The 22,605-nt window shown below is 35.3% G+C and overlaps 1 protein-coding gene across 14 annotated transcripts in view; it reads right to left on the reverse strand.

Annotated features, from left to right (window-relative positions):
- Nucleotides 1-22,605, reverse strand: part of KIF21A (kinesin family member 21A) — a 155,074-nt gene that overhangs the window by 66,258 nt on the left and 66,211 nt on the right. For all 14 annotated transcript variants that reach the window (XM_054442707.2, XM_054442706.2, XM_054442705.2 and 11 more), the window contains exons 2-10: nucleotides 15,905-16,127; nucleotides 15,595-15,777; nucleotides 13,743-13,892; nucleotides 12,889-13,023; nucleotides 12,209-12,376; nucleotides 8,965-9,080; nucleotides 4,063-4,258; nucleotides 3,168-3,357; nucleotides 2,755-2,818 (exon numbers count right to left, since the gene is read on the reverse strand). In XM_054442707.2, the coding sequence (XP_054298682.1) occupies nucleotides 2,755-2,818; nucleotides 3,168-3,357; nucleotides 4,063-4,258; nucleotides 8,965-9,080; nucleotides 12,209-12,376; nucleotides 12,889-13,023; nucleotides 13,743-13,892; nucleotides 15,595-15,777; nucleotides 15,905-16,127 (1,425 nt within the window). The remainder of the gene's footprint in view (nucleotides 1-2,754; nucleotides 2,819-3,167; nucleotides 3,358-4,062; nucleotides 4,259-8,964; nucleotides 9,081-12,208; nucleotides 12,377-12,888; nucleotides 13,024-13,742; nucleotides 13,893-15,594; nucleotides 15,778-15,904; nucleotides 16,128-22,605) is intronic.

Consider the following 22,605-nt stretch of genomic DNA (forward strand, 5'->3'; position numbering starts at 1 on the left):
GTAAAATTGAGATAAAAATATATACTTCCCTAGGATTGTTTTGAGAATCAATGATAAAATGAATTTAAAAGTCCCCCGACTAAGATGGTATTTAAAAAATAATAAGTATTCTTATCATAAAGTTGGAAATAATATAATCATTAACAGCATAGAGTTAAATAAGTGAATTACAACAAGACAGTACTATATGAAGCCATGCAAAAATCATTGTAGAAACTTTTTAACATTGAAAAATGTTCATAATATATTACTGCTTTTCAAAGAATAGATAGCAAAGCAAAATATACACTCTGATGTCATTTGCGTTATTCATTGGAAAAATATTGAAGAGATAGATCAAAATGTTAACATTAGTTCTTAGAATAATGGGAATACACATGATTTTAATTTTCTCTTACATTTTCCTATATTTTCAAAATGTTCTGCAAAATTTTTCATGCCCCAAAAAACACAAGGATTAATTAATTAGTGATTATTATTATCTCACAAGTAATGTGACACGTAAATTTATTAAAAGGTAACTACTATTCATTTACAATAAAATGATAAGATGAAATAGAAATATTCCCAAATGGCAATAAACAAACATAAATTTGCATTAAGTTGAAAGAGCTGTGAAAAAATGTCTTCCTAAGATCTAATTTTGACAGAAATATAGGTCAAAGTAGGGTTTAGCAGGTAAAAACAGAACGTGAGAATTTGGACCTAAATATTCGTAACACTTTATACCTTTATGATACCTTTATATTTAAGAGCATATATATACTATTATTTTATTTGAGCCCCATAATAACTCTCTGAGATTAGCAGGTATTATCTCATTCTTACAGATGAATAGACTAAAACTCAGAGATGTTGGGTAACTTGCCCAAGGTCATACACCTTATTAATAAAAAGAAGCTTAAATTTCAATCCAGGTAATCCAATTTGAATTCAAGGTTCATTTATCCTTATCCCATATGTAAATTATAATCCTGGCATTCTAGAAGGCTACTCCCCAGGGGTGGGACACACCTAATTAAAGAGCCATCAGAGACAAGTTGAGAATCTGGAACAAGGTATTAACCTACACCAGGAAAGATTTGATCAGCGACTGAACTCAGGGCCCATGAGTCATCTCTGTTCTCTAAATGGCTTAAGGAAGGAATAGTCTTAACTCAAGACTTTGAAGAAGGAAGACATTAGATGCTGCTTTTAGCCACCAGAAGGAGTGGAAGTGATTCTGGTAGTTTTCTAGGAAATAAGGACACTAGTCAAGCAATTTGCCTAATAGTGACATAAAGCTGAGGTACAAACTTAGAATACAGAGTGGAGGAAAGCAAAGAGAGCATAAGAACTCGTATAGGCAATTGGCCTTAACAATTGGCAAGTGCCAAAGAAATAAAAGAGAAAAGAGAAGCAGCCTAAGAGCAGAAAGAGAAACTTCAAGAATTAAAAAACAGAGCTATCAGTTGTGTCTCAAGGAGTGGTAAAGATGGGGTCAACAAAATCAGGAAAGACTGGTCAAAGAACAAATTTTTAGCAGTAGGCAGGGAACAGTACTGTCAACACAGGGTAGAAACTGCAAGTCCAGGTTGGTTGCTGAGCAGAACCAGGATGCAGTGCCTCAAAGGTCTCTACCAAAAACGTGAAGCATGAAAAATTATATACACATATGTTATATGCATAACATATATAATATATATGTACACACACACATACACAGAATAAAATCATACTTGAATAACTATATTGCCACATCGGGATGTGTTTTTATTTGTTTTTGCTTTTTGAAACATTTAAGAGATCCAGTGTGCTTTGTGGAGCCAGAAACAGTGGAGACAGTACTTGCCACAGTTTGAGAACCTCTAGAATAGCCAGAGAAAGAGAAAGAGAACACAAATACAAGTCAGGGTAACTGTGAAAGATGATCGCCTCCCGTTTGCTTATGTTCTGCAAATGGTAAGCAGAAGTGAGATTTGAACTACTTAGATGCTCCCCCATGGAGCTGACTGGAGTTTTCCTTCAAGAAAAAAATAGCTCAGTAATCATGGGAAACCATGGAACCTGAAAATATTATTGACTTACCCTTCTTTCCCAACCCTATTCCCCAAGTCTAGTCCCCTCCACATTCCTACACCAGGCATGGGCATCATTTAACTAAATTTTGTCATTCTGTTTACTACATGTGATGATTTATGTATGCTGCCCAACCTAGAGTGTGAACTCTTCATGTCATGCTTGCCCCCAGCCCCAGTCATGGTATTGGCATATGCAAGTATGTGTGGCATGTTTTATGAAATGTGAATGGATGTACCACAGAGGGGCAGGCAAATTAGTAGGTATGCCATGATTTACATGTAAGAATAGCTGAAGATATAAAAGAGAACAGGAGATTCAAAAAATTGGAGATGATGTGTAGATATTGATCTATTCCCAAGTGATGGGGGAAGAGGCATACGAAGGAAAGGCATCAAAGATAACTTCAGCAACATAAATTTTGCCTGTTTTACATGTCAAGTTAGGTAAGTACCCAATATTGGGATATAGCAGTAAGAGTAGGAGAATAATATGGGAAGAGAAGGGAGGAAAAGAGCTTGGAATATGACATCAAGGGAAATGTGAGTAAACAGTCTCCTAAAGTTAACCTAACCAAAAGGCTGAAATATCACCATGGACAACTGCTGAACAATAAGTCCAACAAATAGAAATATTATAACATTGCAAAATCCAAAACAAACGTGTGCATTATATGTTACAGAACATGAACTATACCTGAGATCTTCTATTTCTTTTATATAACTATGAATCATATTACTAATCTCCTCATTTCCTTCACCTGAAAGACAAAATATGAAATAAAAATTTTCCTTTAAATTAAGACTTCAACAAAACAGGAGAAAAAAAAAGTCAGGAAACAAAACAATAATTTTTTAAAACACAATTCTTACAGCAAATTTTCTACCCTTTATTACATGAGCAGACCATAAGATAATATGATTACAAAGGGAATATTTTGTTTATATAAGAATTTATTTTTTGAAATTAGGTATTTAACTTAAAACCACAGACTGTATACACAGAGACTGGCATTTCTATTTCAACTATGCTAGGTAATTAGTGAACACAAAGAATGTTCCCTCCCCTCCAGAAGTTAATCCCTCACTTATCCCGCCCTACCCACATACCTGCTCTGGCAAGAACATGGTTGGCCTGATCACTAACAAGCTGTGTAATTCTGGACCTCAATGCATCAACCGTCTCTTGCATGGCTTTAATTCTTACACGCAGGTTATTATTTTCAGTCTGTAGCATAGCATTCTCATGAAACATGTCATTGATGCTTTCCACACCCTCTTCGTCAATTATTCTTTTACCCTAGTAAAGGAAAATAATGTCCTTGTTGGTTGAGGAGCCTTAAAAACACAAGAGTTTTGCTTAAGGATACTCTATAACTATACAATTCTCTAACCAAGAGTGTTTTTATCTTACCTACTCCAAGGCAAAAGAAATCCTTTCACCTCTAGAAGAACACTCCACAATGCATTTGTTACTAAAGAAATTGATTAGCCAGGTGCAGTGGCTCATACCTGTAATCCCAGCACTTTGGGATGCCAAGGTGGGCAGATCACCTGAGGTCAGGAGTTCAAGACCAGCCTGGCCAACATGGTGAAACTCCATCTCTAATAAAAATACAAAAATTAGCCAGGTGTGGTGGCGGGTGACTATAATCTCAGTTACTCCAGAGGCTGAGGCAGGAGAATCATTTAACCTGGGAGGTGGAAATTGCAGTGAGCCGAGATCACGCCACTGCACTCCAGCCTGGGTGGTAGACGGAGACTCCATCTCAAAAAAAAAAAAATTGGGTAGGAAAGCTTTTGAACAAACAGTTGTTAGGTTAGACTGAACATAGCTAAAGACTGTCCACAAGGAAAACTAGAGACTCCTACCTCCAGAAGAAAGGAGGACACTATTATGACAACCAAGAGATTCCAGAAACACGTATGTGTAAGGCATTATTGTGTTCAGAAAGTGCCAGCCTTAGATGTATCACAAAATGCAAAGTCAAACTCATAAGCTTACTGTTTTGTACTCCATGAGCTCCATCTGAAGTCGTGTGATTTCACTACGAAGTGCATTGATTTGCTGACTAGCTCTGTCCTGATTGACCATCACCTTATTCTTGATATTTCTAGCTCGATTGGCATATTTCAGGGTGTTTAACGTTTCCATAAAGTCTCTGTCTGAAGGGCTGACACACGCTATCATGATTGTTTGGCTGAAAGTTACAAATAATAGTTAGGCTTACACATAAAAGCACCTAAAATGCTAAAATAATCATTTTTAAACTCCTGACATTTGAATAGTATCTTCTCTTCAAGATACCAAAATATTGAGCAAATTTAAAAGCCCCTGTACTTTAAGACTATCTTAAGAAAAAGCTTTTGTTTACTTTGGGGAAATAAATTGATATTATTCACCTTTGACCTTAAGAAAGCATAAGCACATACATTTATTTCTTACCTCTTTGCTAAAAAGATTTGAAGCAGTGCACACAGCAATTCTAAAATTAAACTGACTACAATACATTACATTGAAAATCAAAAACCACTTCATTATTTCTTCTTTCAGTATTTTAAAAATTTATTCTTAATCACCTGTATCCTGACTTTTGATGCCAGCAAAGAATTGTACACAAAATCCAATCACATTGAAACAAGAAGAGTACTTAGTATATTCTTGTGTTTCATCATATAAACTGTCATTTGTGATTGAATGATCAGAATTACAGTTTCTGGCCAGATTATATAGGAAAAGTGGGAAACATTACTTTACGGTCATGATAAATTGATTTAGCCACCAAAGATTAGGATAGTGAAATGCTAAGTATGCCCCAATTATTATGTTTGTAAACAAAGCAGACATGGAGATTCTAATAGACACTCACAAACTAACTAAAAAATGTGCAGGAACTGCAATTAAGGAGCAGTCTACTTATCCCGGTAGAAAAATCAATGCCTATCAATCATAATCTTAGCCTCCTAGTCTCCTGCTTCCAATCTTTTCTTTCTACGATAATCTCAACACAGTACTCGTAGGTACCCCTTGTCCCATTCCACACCTTTTTCCTACAACTCTTGCTTACCCTTACTGTTACTATTATTCAACAATCAACTAAGGTATCACCTAATCCAAGAACCAAATCCTCAGTTTGTCTGTACCCTTTCTGCCTCCTCACACCTTTTGGGTATCTCTTTTGCATTCATAATATTATTATTATATTGAAATTTTATAGACCCCAAAACTCTTAGACTTTAGATTCCTAAAGGACAGGGATTATCAAGTTGTATTTATCAGCGTACTTCTAAATATATAACACAACATTTGAACCAATATTAGGTCATTAACAATTGTGATGTGTGTCATGTGTACATAATATTTACTGGGGGTCAGAAAGTTAAAATAATTCATGCCATTTTAGTTTTCTCTTTTGATAAAGAAAATAAGGTAATTCAGTAAGTGTGAGGATTATGGATGCTGATTAGAGAATAGAGCAACTTGAAGTGTGGTCCCCAGTCTAGCGCCAGTCTGCAGATTATTTTTACTTACGTAAAATTGGGGAAAATAAATTTATATTAGCCTTCTTTGACCCATAACACCTTGAGTAAGCACAGGTACATACATCCATTTCTTACTTATTTACAAAAAATGTTTAAAGTAATGCAGAAATTGCAAGTAAGCACTTTAGAAACTTCCACAACACTTGAACTTCCTGTAATCAATGACCTCCTCTCACTGAATATAGATCAGTTCAAGTGTTTTCAAACTCCCATTGTGAGTCACAAATGGGGCAAGCTCTGTATGGTCATGCACAATATTAACCCACCACAAATTGGAAAGAAGGGAAGGACTCGCCTTTAACAAATATTTTGAGAAGTGGTGGGATCAAGGGCTTAAGAAGAATAGTGAAAGTCAGGAATAAGAGTAACTGGCAAGGATCAACTGTATAGGGAAAACATCATATATTAAACAAAACCCAAAATATATAAATTTCAAGAATGATTCTATTTATGAAAAACTCAAAGAAAATATTAAAGCTATTTATTTTAAAAGTTCATACAAAAACCACAATTCTGTTTTAAAGAGAACTGTATCATTAAATATTTTATTATATTGTATATTATATTTCTTACAAATTAAGTTATACTACACATCTTAAAGAAAATGTATCACGATGTTAGCAGTAGTTACTTCTAGGTATTAGAAATATGATTTTTTTTTTTTTTTTGAGATGGAGTCTCACTCTGTCACCCAGACTGGAGTGCAGTGGCACAATCTCAGCTCACTGCAACCTTCGCCTCCTGGGTTCAAGCGATTCTCCTGCCTCAGCCTCCCAAGTAGCTGTGATTACAGGTGCCCGCCACCATGCCCAGCTAATTTTTGTGTTTCTGTTAGTAGAAACGGGGTTTTGCCATGTTGGCCAGGCTGGTCTTGAACTTGTGACCTCAGGTGATCCGCCCACCTAGGCCTCAAAGTACTGGGATTACAGGTTTGAGCCACTGTGCCCAGCTATAAATATAACTGATTTTTATTCATGCTTTATACTTTCCTGTATTTTCCAGAATTTTTGCCATAAACTGGTTACGATATTTATTAAACACTGTAAATGTAAAAAAGTCGGCTCGATTTTTTTAAAAGATGCTAAATTATGCACATAAACATATGGAGCTTATTTTCAAAAATATCCTTGGTCTAATTTTTCTTTTAAGTTTAATTTGTATAAACTTCAAAAAATGAAGATATTTTGCTCTCCAAGGCTTACACAAAGTACAGTGCTTTTGCACTAGGAATGCAATCCTAAAATTTTAAGCAAAAATTGAGGCACACGAAGAAAGGAATTAGAAGGGGTCATCTCCTTTGAGGGGTTACCACCCATTAAGGAAATGGGTGAGGAACATGAGACTATTTAGCTGTAGCCTAAAACTCAACAGAAATTCAAGATCCACAGTGAAAATATCTTAGACCACTTATAAGGTAAGCAAACTTTCAAAAGTATTGAAGTTTTCAAGAGTTAAACTTGTAAGGGGAGGACATATATCATCTCTGTTTTGTTTTATAGTTAAGAAATAAATACAGGAAAAAGCTACAATTTAGAAAATCTGAAAAAATTTATACTTGGCTGAAAAAATGAAAATTTTTATTCTGTTATAGACCCCTCTTGATACTGAAGATCAAACTGAAAATATAGAACACAAGAAATACATGATAGTGGAAGGAAAACTGCATCCATACATAGGATGTGCTGGAAGAGACATGAGTTAAGACAAATGCTAATAGTACATAAAAGGAAGAAACATAAAAATGACAATGTTGTATTCTACAAAACAGAACTTTCTTTTTTTTTTCAGACAGAGTCTCGCTCTGTCTCCCAGGCTGGAGTGCAGTGGCACGATCTCCGCTCACTGCAAGCTCCGCCTCCCGGGTTCACGCCATTCTCCTGCCTCAGCCTCCCGAGTAGCTGGGACTACAGGCACCCGCCACCACGCCTGGCTAAGTTTTTTGTATTTTTAGTGGAGACAGGGTTTCACCATGTTAGCCAGGATGGTCTTGATCTCCTGACCTCATGATCTGCCCGCCTTGGCCTCCCAAAGTGCTGGCATTACAGATGTGAGCCACCACGCCCGGCCAAAACAGAACTTTATTTCTAAACCAAATGGATTATAAACTTAAAAGGATTTAATATTATCCAAAATTATTTGGATAATAGTTGTTGATACGGTTTGGATCTGTGCCCTCACACAAATCTCATGTCAAACTGTAATCCCCAATGTCGGAGGTGGGGCCTTGGTGGGAGGTGATTAGATGTTGGGGGCAAATTTCCCTCTTGGGACTGTTCTCATGATAGAGTTCTCAGGGGATCTGGTTGTTTAAAAGTGTTTGGCACCTCCCTCTCCTTCCTCCTGCTCCAGCCCTATAAAGTGCTCACTCCCCCTTTGCCTTCTGTCATGACTGTAAGTTTCCTGTGGCCTCCCTAGAAGCCAAGCAGCTGCCAGAATCATGCTTCCTGTAGAGCCTACAGAACTGTAAGACAATTAAACCTCTTTTCTGTATAAATTACCCAGTCTCAGGTATTTATGGCAGTGCAAGAATGAACACAGTTGTTCAAAAAGAAAGCTTGTTAGTTTAAATACTAGATTTGTTGTATAGCATCTAATAATCTTTTCAGTAAATATGATGTTACATTATTGCAAACACTGTAAAATAGATTCACTGTGGTTGTTGGTAACTTGTTGAATTGTGCTATGATTGAATTTAAATGCCAAAAATGTTTCCATTTGTAAAGCCAACATGTTTACAGAGGGGAATACATTACCATAAAAAAAAAGCTGAAAAAACATATCAGAATGATGCAAAGTATGAGAAAGCAAGAATGTCAGTGATATTGGCAAAGTTAATAACCAGCCAACACTCTGTATTTCATTCAGTGGACATTAAGAAGATTCTTCCACATATAAAAAAAATTTGAATTTTTAGAAGACTTTGTAAAAAAAAAAAGTACCAATAATATTTAAATTACTTTGTAATTACTTAGGAAACAGTATTTACTTTTTCAACAAAATTTTATTAGGTATCTACTCTGTGTTAAGTACTTAAAACAGAAGCTACGATAAGAGAGAAAGTCCACATACTATTGACTTCATATGCAAGCTAAGTGGCCTTGAATAAAATACTTAACCTCTCTAGATTCATTTCCCTTATCTAGAAAATAGAATAATAACACCTACACCTCAAGGGATGCTAGAAGGATTATGTGAAATAACATACAAAATTATTCACACATTTGAGATCCTTAACAGTATAAGGATTAGTTCCTCATCCTATTAGTTTGCTTTATAATAAAAGTAGTTCTTATAAATCATCTTACAAGCTTACTTAATAATGAATAATCAAAAGTCTGAGTAGAGGATAATCATCTATGCATACCTATTACCCCCGAGGGAATCCTGTAGTAGTCTTGTTAGCTTGGAATCTCTATAGGGGACATGTGTGGCCCTCTTGCTCTTGTCTCCCAAGGCACTTATTACATTGCCAAGTGCCAACTAAAAGAAAGAGAAAGAAAGACAGCAAAATGATACAAATTTACTAATTATAACAATTTTAAATAAAGAAAGTTTACAGAGAATAATATAGAGACATAATATAATTAAGAATATTTGTGTTTGGTTTTGTTTTACATTTGTAACCAACGCCACTGAAAATTTAGTACATATATATTAGTACTATATATAATACCATATGTATGTATTAGCACTATAGTACTAATAGTACTAATTCTTTGAAACAGAAATAAGATTGACAACTTCAGTTATCCTTAGAATTATCAGAGCATCAGGTTATGGCCCCAGAAAATTGTCCATTCATGTTACACATTCTTCTTCTCAACTCAATGAAAAAATAAAATGTTTAGTTAGTTTAACGGTTTGATGCAAATTTTCGTTTTGCAATACAGTTCCCACGGGAAAAGAAAACCTTCTTTAATTACAACAAAAAAATCAGTATTATTTCTCTGAACAAGGTATTCCTATGCAAGTATATCTCTCCTTAGACATACAATAAGATGGGCTGGGTGTGGTGGCTCACTCCTATAATCCCAGCACTTTGGGAGGCCAAGGCAGGGGTATCACCTGAGGTCAGGAGTTTGAGACCAACCTGACCAACATGGGGAAACCCCATCTCTACTGAAAATACAAAAATCAGCTAAGCGTGGTGGTGTGTGCCTGTAGTCCCAGCTACTTGGGAGGTTGAGGCAGGAGAATAGCTTGAACCTGGGAGGTGGAGGTTGCAGTGAGCCGGGATTACACCATTGCATTCCAGCCTGGGCAACAGAGTGAGACCACGCCTCAAAATAAATAAATAAATACAATAATATATGTGTCAGCATCCAATTATTTAAAAACTAGTCAAATTACAGAACTCTGTAGTCACTCCTGCCACCCTGCTGTTTTTCCTACTGTCACTGAATTATCACCTACAAGATAAACATTATCCAAAATGTTGTTCACACTAGCCATCAGTAATGCAAACACCTATAACCATGACTTTGTTAGGAAAAATAGATCATGCAGGGAGTGGCAACAGGATCACACTTTTTCATCATTCCCCCTTTCCAGAGCAGCTGTCATAAACAATGGTAATACTGAAACTCTACTAGATATGTCTCAACATGCTTCAAGAGCCTAAAGAGGAAAACAAAGCAATGGCTTTTGTCTTTTCCTGACAACATAAATGTAAATACCACCATGACTATATCTCTTAAGAAACTCAAAACAATACAAGAAGTCCAGAATCCAGGCATGCCGTTTTATACAACATTCACCCACATGTTGGACCATCAAGATGAGTATTGGAGTTGGAAGCTCTGGCTCTCTCTAATCAGCCTTGGTTGATAATTTCCCCATAGAAGGGTCATAACCATACAGGAGCAAATATTGGGGGGTGATTAATGGGAGGAAAGCAGACACCACACACTCTGAAACTGCCTTTGCAAAATTCATATCAGTGAGAAAAGCATGACAGTGAGGGAGATCTGACCTAATCCACTCCATCTTGCCTTTAATCTCTAAACTGCCCTGTTCATTCCTATGCTGAGCTAACTAAAGGAGGAATTTATAGTTTAAAGAATTTTGAAAAGATGATAACAACCTTTTCCTGAAACAAACCTTCTTCTTCCCTGGGGACCAGCATGCCTTCGTAAAACTAACAAATTAGCCACAAGATTATTAGAAATTATGATTTAAGAGTCATGCAGCCAGAGGCCACGAGATTCCTAACCTCCCCAGTTGCTCCTATGGATAAGATCATTATTGTAAAACCTAAGATTGGTGTTTGGATATTTTTTCAGACCCTGCATTCCGATGCAACAGCTGGCACCATGCAGACTGGTAATCTGGCTCAAGCAGTTCTGTAATCCCACCCAGGAACAGAAGACAGCAAGAAGAATCCACTTAGACCCCACATGATTTCACCTCCACTCCCCACTCCCTTAGCCCCCTCATTCACCAAATTATACTTTAAAAACCGCAGTCTCTGAATTTTTGGAGAGACTAATTTGAGTAATAAAATTCCAGTCTTCCATTTAGCTGGCTCTGTGTGCATTAAACTTTTTCTCTATTGCAATTCCCCTGTCTTGATAAATCAGCTCTATCTGGGCAGCAGGCAAAAAGAATCCCTTGGGTGGTTACAACTCTGATGCTATTGGTGTCACAGAAATTTAGGGAAGTCATTACATTTGTGCAGGTACAAATACCCAGTTTTGTAATGAAGATAATAAGAACAAATTTAATACACAAAACTTTGCTCTAAAATATTTCCTTCCATGTAATGAAGCTTTATGCTAACTAAATCACAAGGAGTTTTCCAATCAAAATGCCACTAGGTGGCATGGTATTGAAGTTAATTCTTAATATAATCTAGAAAAATTATCATTTTGAAACAATCATTACAAAAAAAATTACAATTTCCAAAGTCAATAAAATGACTGTCACAAAATGTTATCAAAAGGCTACTTTGAAGGTCTTCACCCATTAAATAACTTAATATTAAATTTTGGGCCAAGTGCAGTGGCTCACGCCTGTAATCCCAGCACTTTGGGAGGCTGAGGTGAGTGAATCGCATGAGCCCAGAAGTTTGAGACTAGCCTGGGCCATGTTGCAAAACCCCATCTCTACAAAAAATACAAAAATTATCTGGGTGTGGTGGCATTCGCCTGTGGTCCCAGCTTCTGTGAAGTGGGAAGATCAATTGAGCCCATGAGGTCAAGGCTGCAGTGAGCCATGATCGCACCACTGTACTCCAGAGTGGGTGACAGAGTAAGACTCTGTTTTAAAAAAATAAAAGATAAAAATAAATAAATAAGTTGATTTTGACAGTATATTGTTAAATGTGGAAAGAATTTTTCAAATAGTTTGTGTATCTATAATTTTCTGCACATATAAATTTTAGTACAACTAAATTTATACACATGAAGAAAATCTGTAATATATAAAAACAGAAAAAAGCCTACAACGTGAGGAGATTGGAGATTCAGTGCATTACTAATAACTGTTCTATAATTTTCATTTCTCAGTTCAGTGTCTGAAGGATTTCCATATGGATATTATAAATTACAAAAGACAAAAGGACAATAGAAAAGCTCTGATATATTCTCAGTACAAAGACTTAATCTTACAAGTCCACAGTTGATAGAAATGCCTTCTTTTGCCCTCTCGCCTGTAGCTCCAGTACGCTTCAGTCTTTCTGATCCTGCGAGATCAACAAAATGGAACTTTGCAGTCAGGGTTTCAAATTCATTCATCTGTGCTGATTCAGAAATAATTTTATTATCAGTTGCATTGTCCTGAAATTAGGAAAAATAATTGAAAATATTTTATTAATGTAACATTAAATATCCTCCTAACCTACCTTGCACTTATCCCATGTACACATATAGGCACAACCAAAGAAACAGGCATAAAACCAAATAAATTCAAAAATGTCTGCTGGCAATTAGAAATTTAAAGTCAGAAAAAGCCTTGATGGTCAGAACTCAACTATTATCAACTGAGGCTTTGCTTATGCTAATGAAGGGAAACCTACAGCATATAATCCTCAAAAGCAAAGGGTCTCAGGGGATGACATCCAACAACATATGGCCACAGCATGCTTTTTGGTTTTTCAGCCATTTATACAATTTTTTATTTCAAAATCTTACACGGCTGACCAGCTTCAACTTAACTAGGATCAGAAGAGGAAATTAGAAAAAGGAATGACTAAATGAACTGAATTTGGCTCAAATATATTCTCACAGAATTCATGTGGTTTTAGGGAGACAAAAATTGAAAGTTTAAGAAATTAGAATTAATAACTCACAGCATCTATTTGGGGACACACTCTGGTTTGACACACATGAATGGTAAAAATGGCATGTGAACGAGAGCTCTGAACATTCATCTGGGTACTGGCAGTTGTCCGGGATAAAGCACCCAACTTCAAACACTGCATCATCTGAAAAAGGGGAAGAAACAAAGGACTTTACTTGAACAATAAACAAGATACTATACAATCCAAAGTCTGAGGTAATGGCTAAAACCCACCATGTTAAGGGATATAAAAGATGTGGAATTTCACATTATTAGTTTAGTAACAGGCACATTTTGAGATGGACTTCTCAGTATAATAGTGTATTATTTTTTAAATAGAAGAAAACACTGAGATTCCATTGTTTGCCATTTGCTGACATTTGCAACTTCCATTCCAAAACTGTTATAGTAGAACACTTTGGTACAAACTGAGCAATAACTTGAATTATTCAGACTCTTCTCTATATTCCATTAAAATTATTTTTTGTAATTTTTCTCAACAATCTCCTTCTAGGAGCCGTGATACAGCTCTATATAGGTTAAAGCAAAAAGTACAAAAGGATTGTGGTATCATTCTTCACCATCAATCGTCTAACCCTCTTTCTCTAGCTGTGAATGAAAACTATTCATAAATTGCCTTAGATTCTTTTGATGCTATGACAAATATGCTGACTTTATAATAATCCTGATATTTTTATACTAATATTCTGATTCTTAAAATGTGAGGAAAGAAGACAAGATCTTAATTCCATGTCATGCTTCAGGATATAAATTTCATATCTTGATCTTAAGCAGACTATCAGCAAAGCTCACTATTTAAATAAAGCCAACCATGCTCTGTTTTAACTACAATATAAATATTACCTCTGATTCTGTATTCACAGTACGTGTTGTAACTCCCACAGTATAAATTCCTCCAGTTGAATCTTCATGAATTCTTATATTTGATTTTTTACTTTTTGCATCAATATCACGAGTGGTATCAAATAAGTCAAGGACCTCTTCGTTATAGAGCTATCAAAAAAATATTAGAAATCTAATTTTAGCAGAAATTGTCTGGGTAGTTGTCATAACAACACATTACATAATGATTCCTTCATACAGATTTTTAAAGTATTTCAAAATGACATATTTTTTCAAAATAACACATAAAAATGAATGAGGCTATTATTATAACAATTATAAGTAAATGCCAGATTTATTTACAAAAGTAAAAACAGTAAGTGACTTAATCATGACCAATGTGTTGAGGACTAGCTAAAATGATCTACTAATCCTTTGCAAGAGATAATCAAATATTTACAAATAAATACAAGCAAACCCTAGAAACATGTGCCAAATGTAGACAAATCTTAAGCTTCAGAATATTTAAATAATTTTTACTACTTGAGCTAAAAACATATTTCCTGTTGCCCTGAAACCTTTCTTAACATGTTGAAAAATTAACACTTAGCATGTTTGCAAGGTCAGCAACAATACTAGTGTTCCTGCATCAATAGTGGCTGAAAAAATCCAGATACCTCCATAGAAGAGAATACACACACCTATTTTTCTATCAATATGTTTTAAAGTTACAATGCCTAACAACATTTTGGAGGGTGAAAGGGAAGATGGAATAACACTGTTTCTTTTCTTTTTCTACCATCATTTACTTTCCTTAGGAATACATAGTTACATTCTCTTTGGTTTTTACTAAATAAGAATATCCATTAAAACCAGCAGTAAAAACAAAACTGATATTAATTTTTCTATGTTGTGCTACATAAGGCTGAGGAAAATGTTTCATCAATGATGAAAATGATTAGCTCATGGATCAGGTAATTTAGACTAAATTCTCTTTGCACCAAGAACCTAGAATTATGCCACTGTCCACCAAAGTGCAATATTGCTCAAATCCTAGATGTCCTCTTAGTGTTACTTTCCTTCTACTATGCTACACAGCCTAAATTAATCCAAATCCACCACAACCTTTGGACATTATATCAAAACATCTGTCTACCTATTCAAGGATAACAATTTCTTCAGCCAGATAAGTGCTACAACCTCAGACCTATTATTTCTCACATACTTCCCCTACTTTTGGACTTAGTCATTAAGTTCCCACCACTTTGTAAGCCTGTCTAAATTACAACAGAAATTAACCTTTATCTGTTGATAAAAATAAGTTCCTGGATGGGCTCATACCTGTAACCCCAGCACTTTGGGAGGCAGAGGCGAGTGAATAGCTTGAGGCCAGGGGTTCGAGACCAGCCTGGGCAACATGGCGAAACCCCATCTCTACTAAAATTACAAAAAATTTGCCAGGTGTGGTGATGTATGCCTATAGTCCCAGGTACTCAGGAGGCTGAGGCACAAGAATCACTTGAACCCAGGAGGCAGAGGCTGCAGTGAGCCGAAATGGTGCCATTACACTCCAACTTGGGTGACAGAATGAGACTCTATCTCCAAAAAAAAAAAAAGGGGGGTTCTTAAATAAACAACATTAATTGTTCTTTTATTCTATGGACATCGGTCAAGTGTTTATAATCTTAAACTCAAATATCACTTCCTACAAGTAAGGAAAACTTATTTCTATTATCTAATGTTAATTTACTCAAACAACATTTATTGAGTACTATCTTCAAAGCACTGTACTTGAAGCCAATGGTATAAAATCATAAACACGGTCTATAAGAACAAAATTTAAAAGAAATTAATGCCAAAGTTGGATTATTACCTCTAAGAATTGGGCATTCACTTTAAAATCTGGAGGAGGAAGCCCATTTTTAATTGCTATGTGTTTTTTTTCTTCAATACTCTTAAAAAGGTGTTTAACAGCTCGAGAAATAATACCCTGTTCTTCCTCAATAATGTTAACATCAAATCCTGTTCCCATTGTGTATGTTTTACCAGCTCCAGTCTAAACAAAAGAACAGAGAAAGATTAGTGTTCAACCTTAACATAACCTTAAGAAACAAAAATGAAAGCGCAACTGAATTAACATTTCTGAAAAGTTTCAACTCCTATGAAAATAATATGGCACTTACTTGTCCATAAGCAAAAACTGTAGCATTGTATCCTTCAAAGCAACCTTCAATTAGTTTTTCTATACATTGAATGTAGATCTGCTCTTGCTGAGAGTCAATGTCAAATACATAGTCAAAAGTAAAAGCCTTATCTTTCCCTAGGAAGACCTGAGGCTCTCCTGGTGTGACAGATGTACAAATATGGCATCCTTCAATCTTCTCTTTGGCAAGCTGTGGTCTTATTCTGTGAGAAATAATCAGAAAAGAAAAAAATAAAATAAATGGCAAAAAAAAACTCTCAAAAAATAGGACTCAAAAACTCTTGGCCAAATCTTTTTTAAAACTCTAATGTAATTACCTAATGCTTATTCAGTTGAAAAGTTTAAATAAATTGAATTATAATGAATCAATTTCAGCATATGAGATGACTTTCTTAATCCCAATGAGTTACTTAACAATCCCCCAAAATCATGAACAAAGTAAAATCCATCTTAAAATTAGATACTTACCCAAGTGGATACTTTTCCTCTACTCTGTAAGAGGCAGACACTCAGTCCAATAAATTCTGCTACCAAAATGCTATTTGCTATTATTATTGTTTTAGATTTTTTTCTCTTTATTTCCAGTGATGATAGTATGGAAAAATAAAAAAGCAAGGACATTTATTTATCTTAATGTCTTGATGCCCTTGACTCGTCTTTTTTGCTAATTCTTCACCAGTGGTTTCTGAACCTATTTGACCATTATGTTCTATCAGCGTAACATGTTAAGCATATTCCCACAATATATATGTATATATATATTCACTTATAAATAATATTCATGTTCTACTATATTGATTTGTCATATATTGAAATACTGTCATCTCTCAGTATCCATGAAAGATTGGTTTCACAACTCCCCATGGATACCAAAATCCACAGATGTTCAAGTCCCTGACATAAAATTATGTAGTATTTGCATATAACTTACATACTTATTCTCCTGTATACTTTAAATCATCTCCAGATCACTTATAATACCTAATACAATGTTAATGCTATGTAAATAGTTGTTATACTGCATTATTTAGAGAATAATAAGAAAAGAAAGTCTGTACATATCCAGTACAGATGTAACAATCCATTATTTTTTCTGAATATTTTCAATCCACAGTCAGTTGAATCTATGGTTGTGGAACCCCTGAATATGGAGAGTCGACTGTGTATAGAAAAGCAGAATTTTAAAAAGAAATAAATTAAAAATAAATATAAGTGAAAGTTCTAATATCTTCTCTCCAAAACTTAGTGAATTATTATGAGTTGCCTTTCCTCCATTAGAAGACCACTGCACTACACCCACCCCACATCCTCACACATCCACTTGAATCCAGCACCATCCTATCTGTCTTCTCTCTCAAATTCCAAAACCTATTTTCAAAGAAGAAAAGTAAATAAGAAGATATGTTCATAACAGAACAACCCAAAATCTAGTCCTATTCTATAGGCTCTATAAACAGGACAGACTATTCTGGAATATACACCACTCACTTACTGTACCAAAGTTTTTAAAGAGATTCCCTACTTGCCATGGAGAAAGAGAAGCAGTTTAAGGAAGAAAGGCAAGACAACCACAGATGAAAAATATAAAATGAGGCCAGGCACAGTGACACGCCTGTAATTCCAGGACTTTGGGAAGCCGATAGCTTGAGGTCAGGAGTTTCAGTCCAGCTTGGCCAACATGGTGAAACCTGGTCTCTGCTAAAAATACAAAAATTAGCCCAACATGGTGGTGCAGCCTGTAATCCCAGCTACTCGAGAGGCAGAGGCAGGAGAATCACTTGAACCCAGGAGGTGAAGGTTGCAGTGAGCCAACACAGCACCACTGCACTCCAGCCTGGGCGACAGAGTGAGAATCCGTCTCAAAAAAAAAAAAAGAGAAAAATATAAAATGATCAAGACAGGTCAAGGAACAGATTTTAAAGGAATCTGGTCTCATAGCCTTATTTTCTGAAATTAAAAAAAAAAAACCTTAGGTCAATAGAGGTAAAATAGAGGTAAAACAAGTTCATCTATTTATTAGAGATAAAGCCAAGCCCAAGTCTAGATCCCCCAAGTCTAACTCTTTCCAGTTCATTAAAATAAAAGGTCAACAGGAAGAACAGGAATGACAATAGAGAGAAAGGATTGAATTTCTGCAAACGTGGTTTTCTAAAGTAGAATTTTGTATGCCTCAAAAATATGTCATGTAAATAATATGTCAAGTTAAGAATACGCAACTATTTTTTCTCCTCTATGATACTGGTATTTTTCTTTAATAAAGTCTTCAGCTTTGTTTGTTTGCTGTAATGGAATGTACTAATCAATGTGGAGCTGTCCAGGTAATGAGGCAAGAGCAATGGAATGGCCAGTAGCAGACCTGAGTTTTACTACTTGTCACTCCATAAGTATTATGTGGTCTTCTCTCAGAGCACCAGCTTCCTCAACTGTGGCGGAAAACTATAATTTCCAAGATTCCTTTTAGATCTAATACTACTTAACTGTAGATACCGTATTATAGAAAAGGGAAAGATGGAAATCATATTGTATACTGTAATACATATTAAATGATATTATAACAAACAAAGAATTTCTTGTAATTTCTTGTAGCTATGCACATAGACTATAAAAACAGCCCGTGGTAGTAGCAGCTTTCGCTTTCTGGTTCCACATAACCTAGATGAGTGGTGTTTCTCTAAATTAATAATTTTTTGTTTCCAAACTCCTCTTCTCCTACCACATTACCTTTTACCACAGCAAAAACCCCAATCCTCTTTAGGAAAAATCACCATCTTGTTTGTTGCCATGCCAGAAATAGGAGAGTCAGAAACAACCTCAATTCCATGTCAATTCCTCCCTCTTCCCTATTCCACCTATCTAATCTAAGAGCTATTCTCTCTGAAATACTTTAGCCCACCAAGTTATTTCCTCCCCCATCAACACCACCCTAATGAAGGCCATCATTATCTCTTACTTAGAATACTGCAAAAGTCTTCTAACCAGTCTTCCTGTGTCAACTCTTGCCCTCACCAACCTGTTCCACACACTGTAATATGAGTAATTTGTAAAACAGGATGTTGGTCAGCTCACTACCCTGCATAAAACCCTTCAGTGCATCTCTAAATCCCTCTGTTTTGCCATGCTACATCTTTGCATTAAAGGATTTTCACTAGTAGCCGTGGTGATGGTTTATTTTAGGCAGTTTCACTACCAGCTATGCTCTCTCTTGTTTCTATGCCTCCAACTTACATTATTCCCTTTTCCTAGACACTCTTCTCCACCCTTTCAATTCCCAACTCCTTTACCTGCCTGAACATTTTTCTTTCAGTATCACTTGTTTTGGGAGCTCACACAAACTCTGCATTTCAACATAAAGTCCTGTCTGCGCTCAGGCTGTTCTCTCTCCTGAAAGCTACCTCATTAACTCCAAGTCTCTGCTTTTTCTACCAGCTTTATGGCTGCTATAGTACTCTGTGAAACTTAACAAATCCCATCTAATAAAAAAGATAAAAATAATAAATGCAACACTCTAATGAAAATGAGTACTGGGCTACTACTTAATATCAGTGTGCCATTAATTTTAGGTAAATGATTATAACCATAGGCTAACTTATTTGGCTGTTAAGATACTTTAAATTTCATTTCAACATAACAAAGAAAAACTAGGTGCCATTTGAATTGCAGATATGATAGCCAATTTTAGAATGCTAATGTCACTCAGAATGTCTTTAACTTATTCTCTTAACCTCTACTCATCTGGTTATTATTCTTGCTAATGGCAAGGAGGATTCTGTTTGAAACATGGATGACACCCAATTTCATCCATTTGCATGGGTGGAGGAGAGAGAGTGGTTTTAAAAGCCAACAAGATGGGTGAAAACTTTTCCACTGGATCCAAGCAATGGCAATTTTCCAGCAGGTCTGAGAAAGTCACACCTAGGAGGGGATGGTGTCCCACACATGCAGATTAATTGGAAGCTGACTATACTTCAAAGACTAGGGATAGGTTCACCATTTTAATTCCTCTTGAAAAAACTAGTATTTTAAAATCTCCAAATCCCTAAATTAATACTCAAGTCAATAATTCTCATAGGAACACCCAACCCAAGCCAATTCACCTGCCTTATAATTGATGAATTTGAAACCTAGCTACAAACCTCAATTTCCAAAACTATTACTTGAGGTTCTATATAGATAAAATATACCTATCCTTCTGTAAAAGAGAAAATTAGAAATATAACATTTACAACTTTGGATATTTTGAAATATCTTCTTTCTCAGTATTTTTATGTAAAAAATAAGATCATTAAACACATGCATCTAATCCCAACACTAAGAAATCATCAGTCTTAACGTTTGGATTAACTAATGTTAATCAAACTGACTAACACTAATAAATAACAAAGCCAAGTAGATTTTTAAAAATGTATTATTCTACAACTAGATGTATTTAAAACTGCTTCTTAAAGATAAACAATTATGGACAAAAATTGAATTATTATTTCTCCATTAGCAAATGATTCTTTGAAGACAGAGAATATATCTTATTCATTCCTAAAGCAAAGTAATCCAGAAATGTTTACTGACTTGCCCCTATAAACTACACTAGGTAAAAAAAAGAGTATTTTAATGCAAGATATATGATAATTACAATAATATAACATCACTTTACTCTGTCACTGGAAACTCGTTCTTGAACAAGCATTTACCCATGCTACATGTCTGTTTTCTAATCTATAAGGAGCCTGGCTTTACTAATTCCAAGTTTAAATTCTATTTTAATTAATCCTTCAAGGAAAAACAAAGTTTCCCTATGCTGGCTTTTAAAAGGTTGAAATAAACTAATTTTTTTCCCCTGCCATACACTATGCACCAGTACTTCTTATTGTTTGTTCCTTATTTCTTCATGATTCCTATTGTATAACAAATGCTGCTGTGGACATAGGGCAAGGGACTACTTCATTTATGAAAACATTATCATGGGCTCATTGCTGTGGAAGGAACTAGTGAAGATTAGGGGAGATTCTGAGACTAAATTCAGGAAATGTCTTAAAAGTGGGCCCTGCCTTCTGCTCTTTGCCTTTGTAATAACCAAAACTGGTTTTAGTGATTGAATATATTTAAATAAGCCAAGAGGACATGTTTTGAGATGTCCTAAATAAAACAAAAATTTTAAAATAAAGTATTTTAGGGGAAAGGCTTATACTTGCTACCTTTTCAACTAGAGTTTTAGTCATGAAACTTAGCAAAACTGAGTTTATACATTAGTTCTGTCACATACTGCTATTAAGAGGCAATTCACCACAACCTTAGAGTTCCTGCACATTCTTGCTGGGTATGCCAAGAAGCAAGACCCAGGCTGCTCTTTTCATGGATCATTTCTCAGGGTTGTGTTGGGAACAAGCAAACTTTAAGGATAAGGTAATGTCTTCATGACAGACCTGGCTTGCTTCTGCTTACTATAAAAGTGGTTAATCCATAAGCTCAATGTTTCTCAATGCCCACCTGCTTGCACAGCACCCATATAATAGGGGTATCAGCACTGCCTGCAATGGATTGAAAGGGAACAGAGCACCAGGTCAAATCAACATGAAGCTCACATTACTTATTGTACCATAAGCAATAAAAGTCCTTAGTCTCCAATCGGGAGTTTTGTGTCTTCTGTCACTATTCATGATACAGTAATGGGTTAGCTTGTTAGCTTGTAAATAGAGTGAAAACTCAGTCCCTTCACAGGCCTTAATACATACTAGTGACCTTTGGCAAGTCACTCTCTCAGCCTTGATTTCCTTATCTATAAAATATCTATTAAATATTATAATATTATTGCCATATCCACATGATAGCATCTTGCAGAAAGGAGATAATATGTGACAATGAGAGCCTACCTAGCTATAAAGTGTTGTTACAACACCACCTGAAAATTCTCTAAGTCGTTTCCCTCATGAGGCACCCTAACATCTCAGCTTGGGCCTTCCAATGTGTTAAAGAATGCATAATTTACTCTTTGACTCCCCAAACTGTTGCTGTATTTTTTAAATTGCCCTTTGGATACCTTGAGTCCCAAAGAAAATTAAATATAGAACCCCTGCATCATCAATAGAAGTGTAATACAACAATTAACATTCCTGCATACATGTATGCATATACTTACAGATATACATACATATATTATGCAAAGACAATAAAGCTGGATATCTTTACACCTCCATTCATAAAAAGTCATAATCCCAAAATTAGCCTTTTCACAGTAACAAATAATCAAGTCCCAATCATCCTTCTACTTTTATCAGTATAGGATACAATAGGAGCCAAAATAAGAATTCTTATAATTTAATATTATTATCATTTTTTATAGACATGTAACCAGTAAGGAAATTTCATTCAGAAAGGAATAGAACTAAGGTCCTGAGTAACAAGTCTGTTCAAAGCTGGGGAGTAAATTGTTATGGTACAATTTGTCCTTATACTGAATTAAACTGAATTAAATGCTAGTGACTAGAATGTTGACAAATGAGCTACTGAAGGAATGCTGACCTAAGAAAAATAAATAAGTCTATGCTATTATAGTTTACAACTTTCTATAACTTATGTGTGCAGGAACCCATACTTTTTTTTCAAAATTATAAGACTAGCACCAACATCACTCAATCCAATGATGCAAACGATCAAACTTAAATTTTTAAATGCATGTGGTTTTTTGGT

Source organism: Pongo pygmaeus, chromosome 10 (assembly GCF_028885625.2).
Source record: "Pongo pygmaeus isolate AG05252 chromosome 10, NHGRI_mPonPyg2-v2.0_pri, whole genome shotgun sequence".
Classification (NCBI taxonomy): Eukaryota; Metazoa; Chordata; class Mammalia; order Primates; family Hominidae; genus Pongo; species Pongo pygmaeus.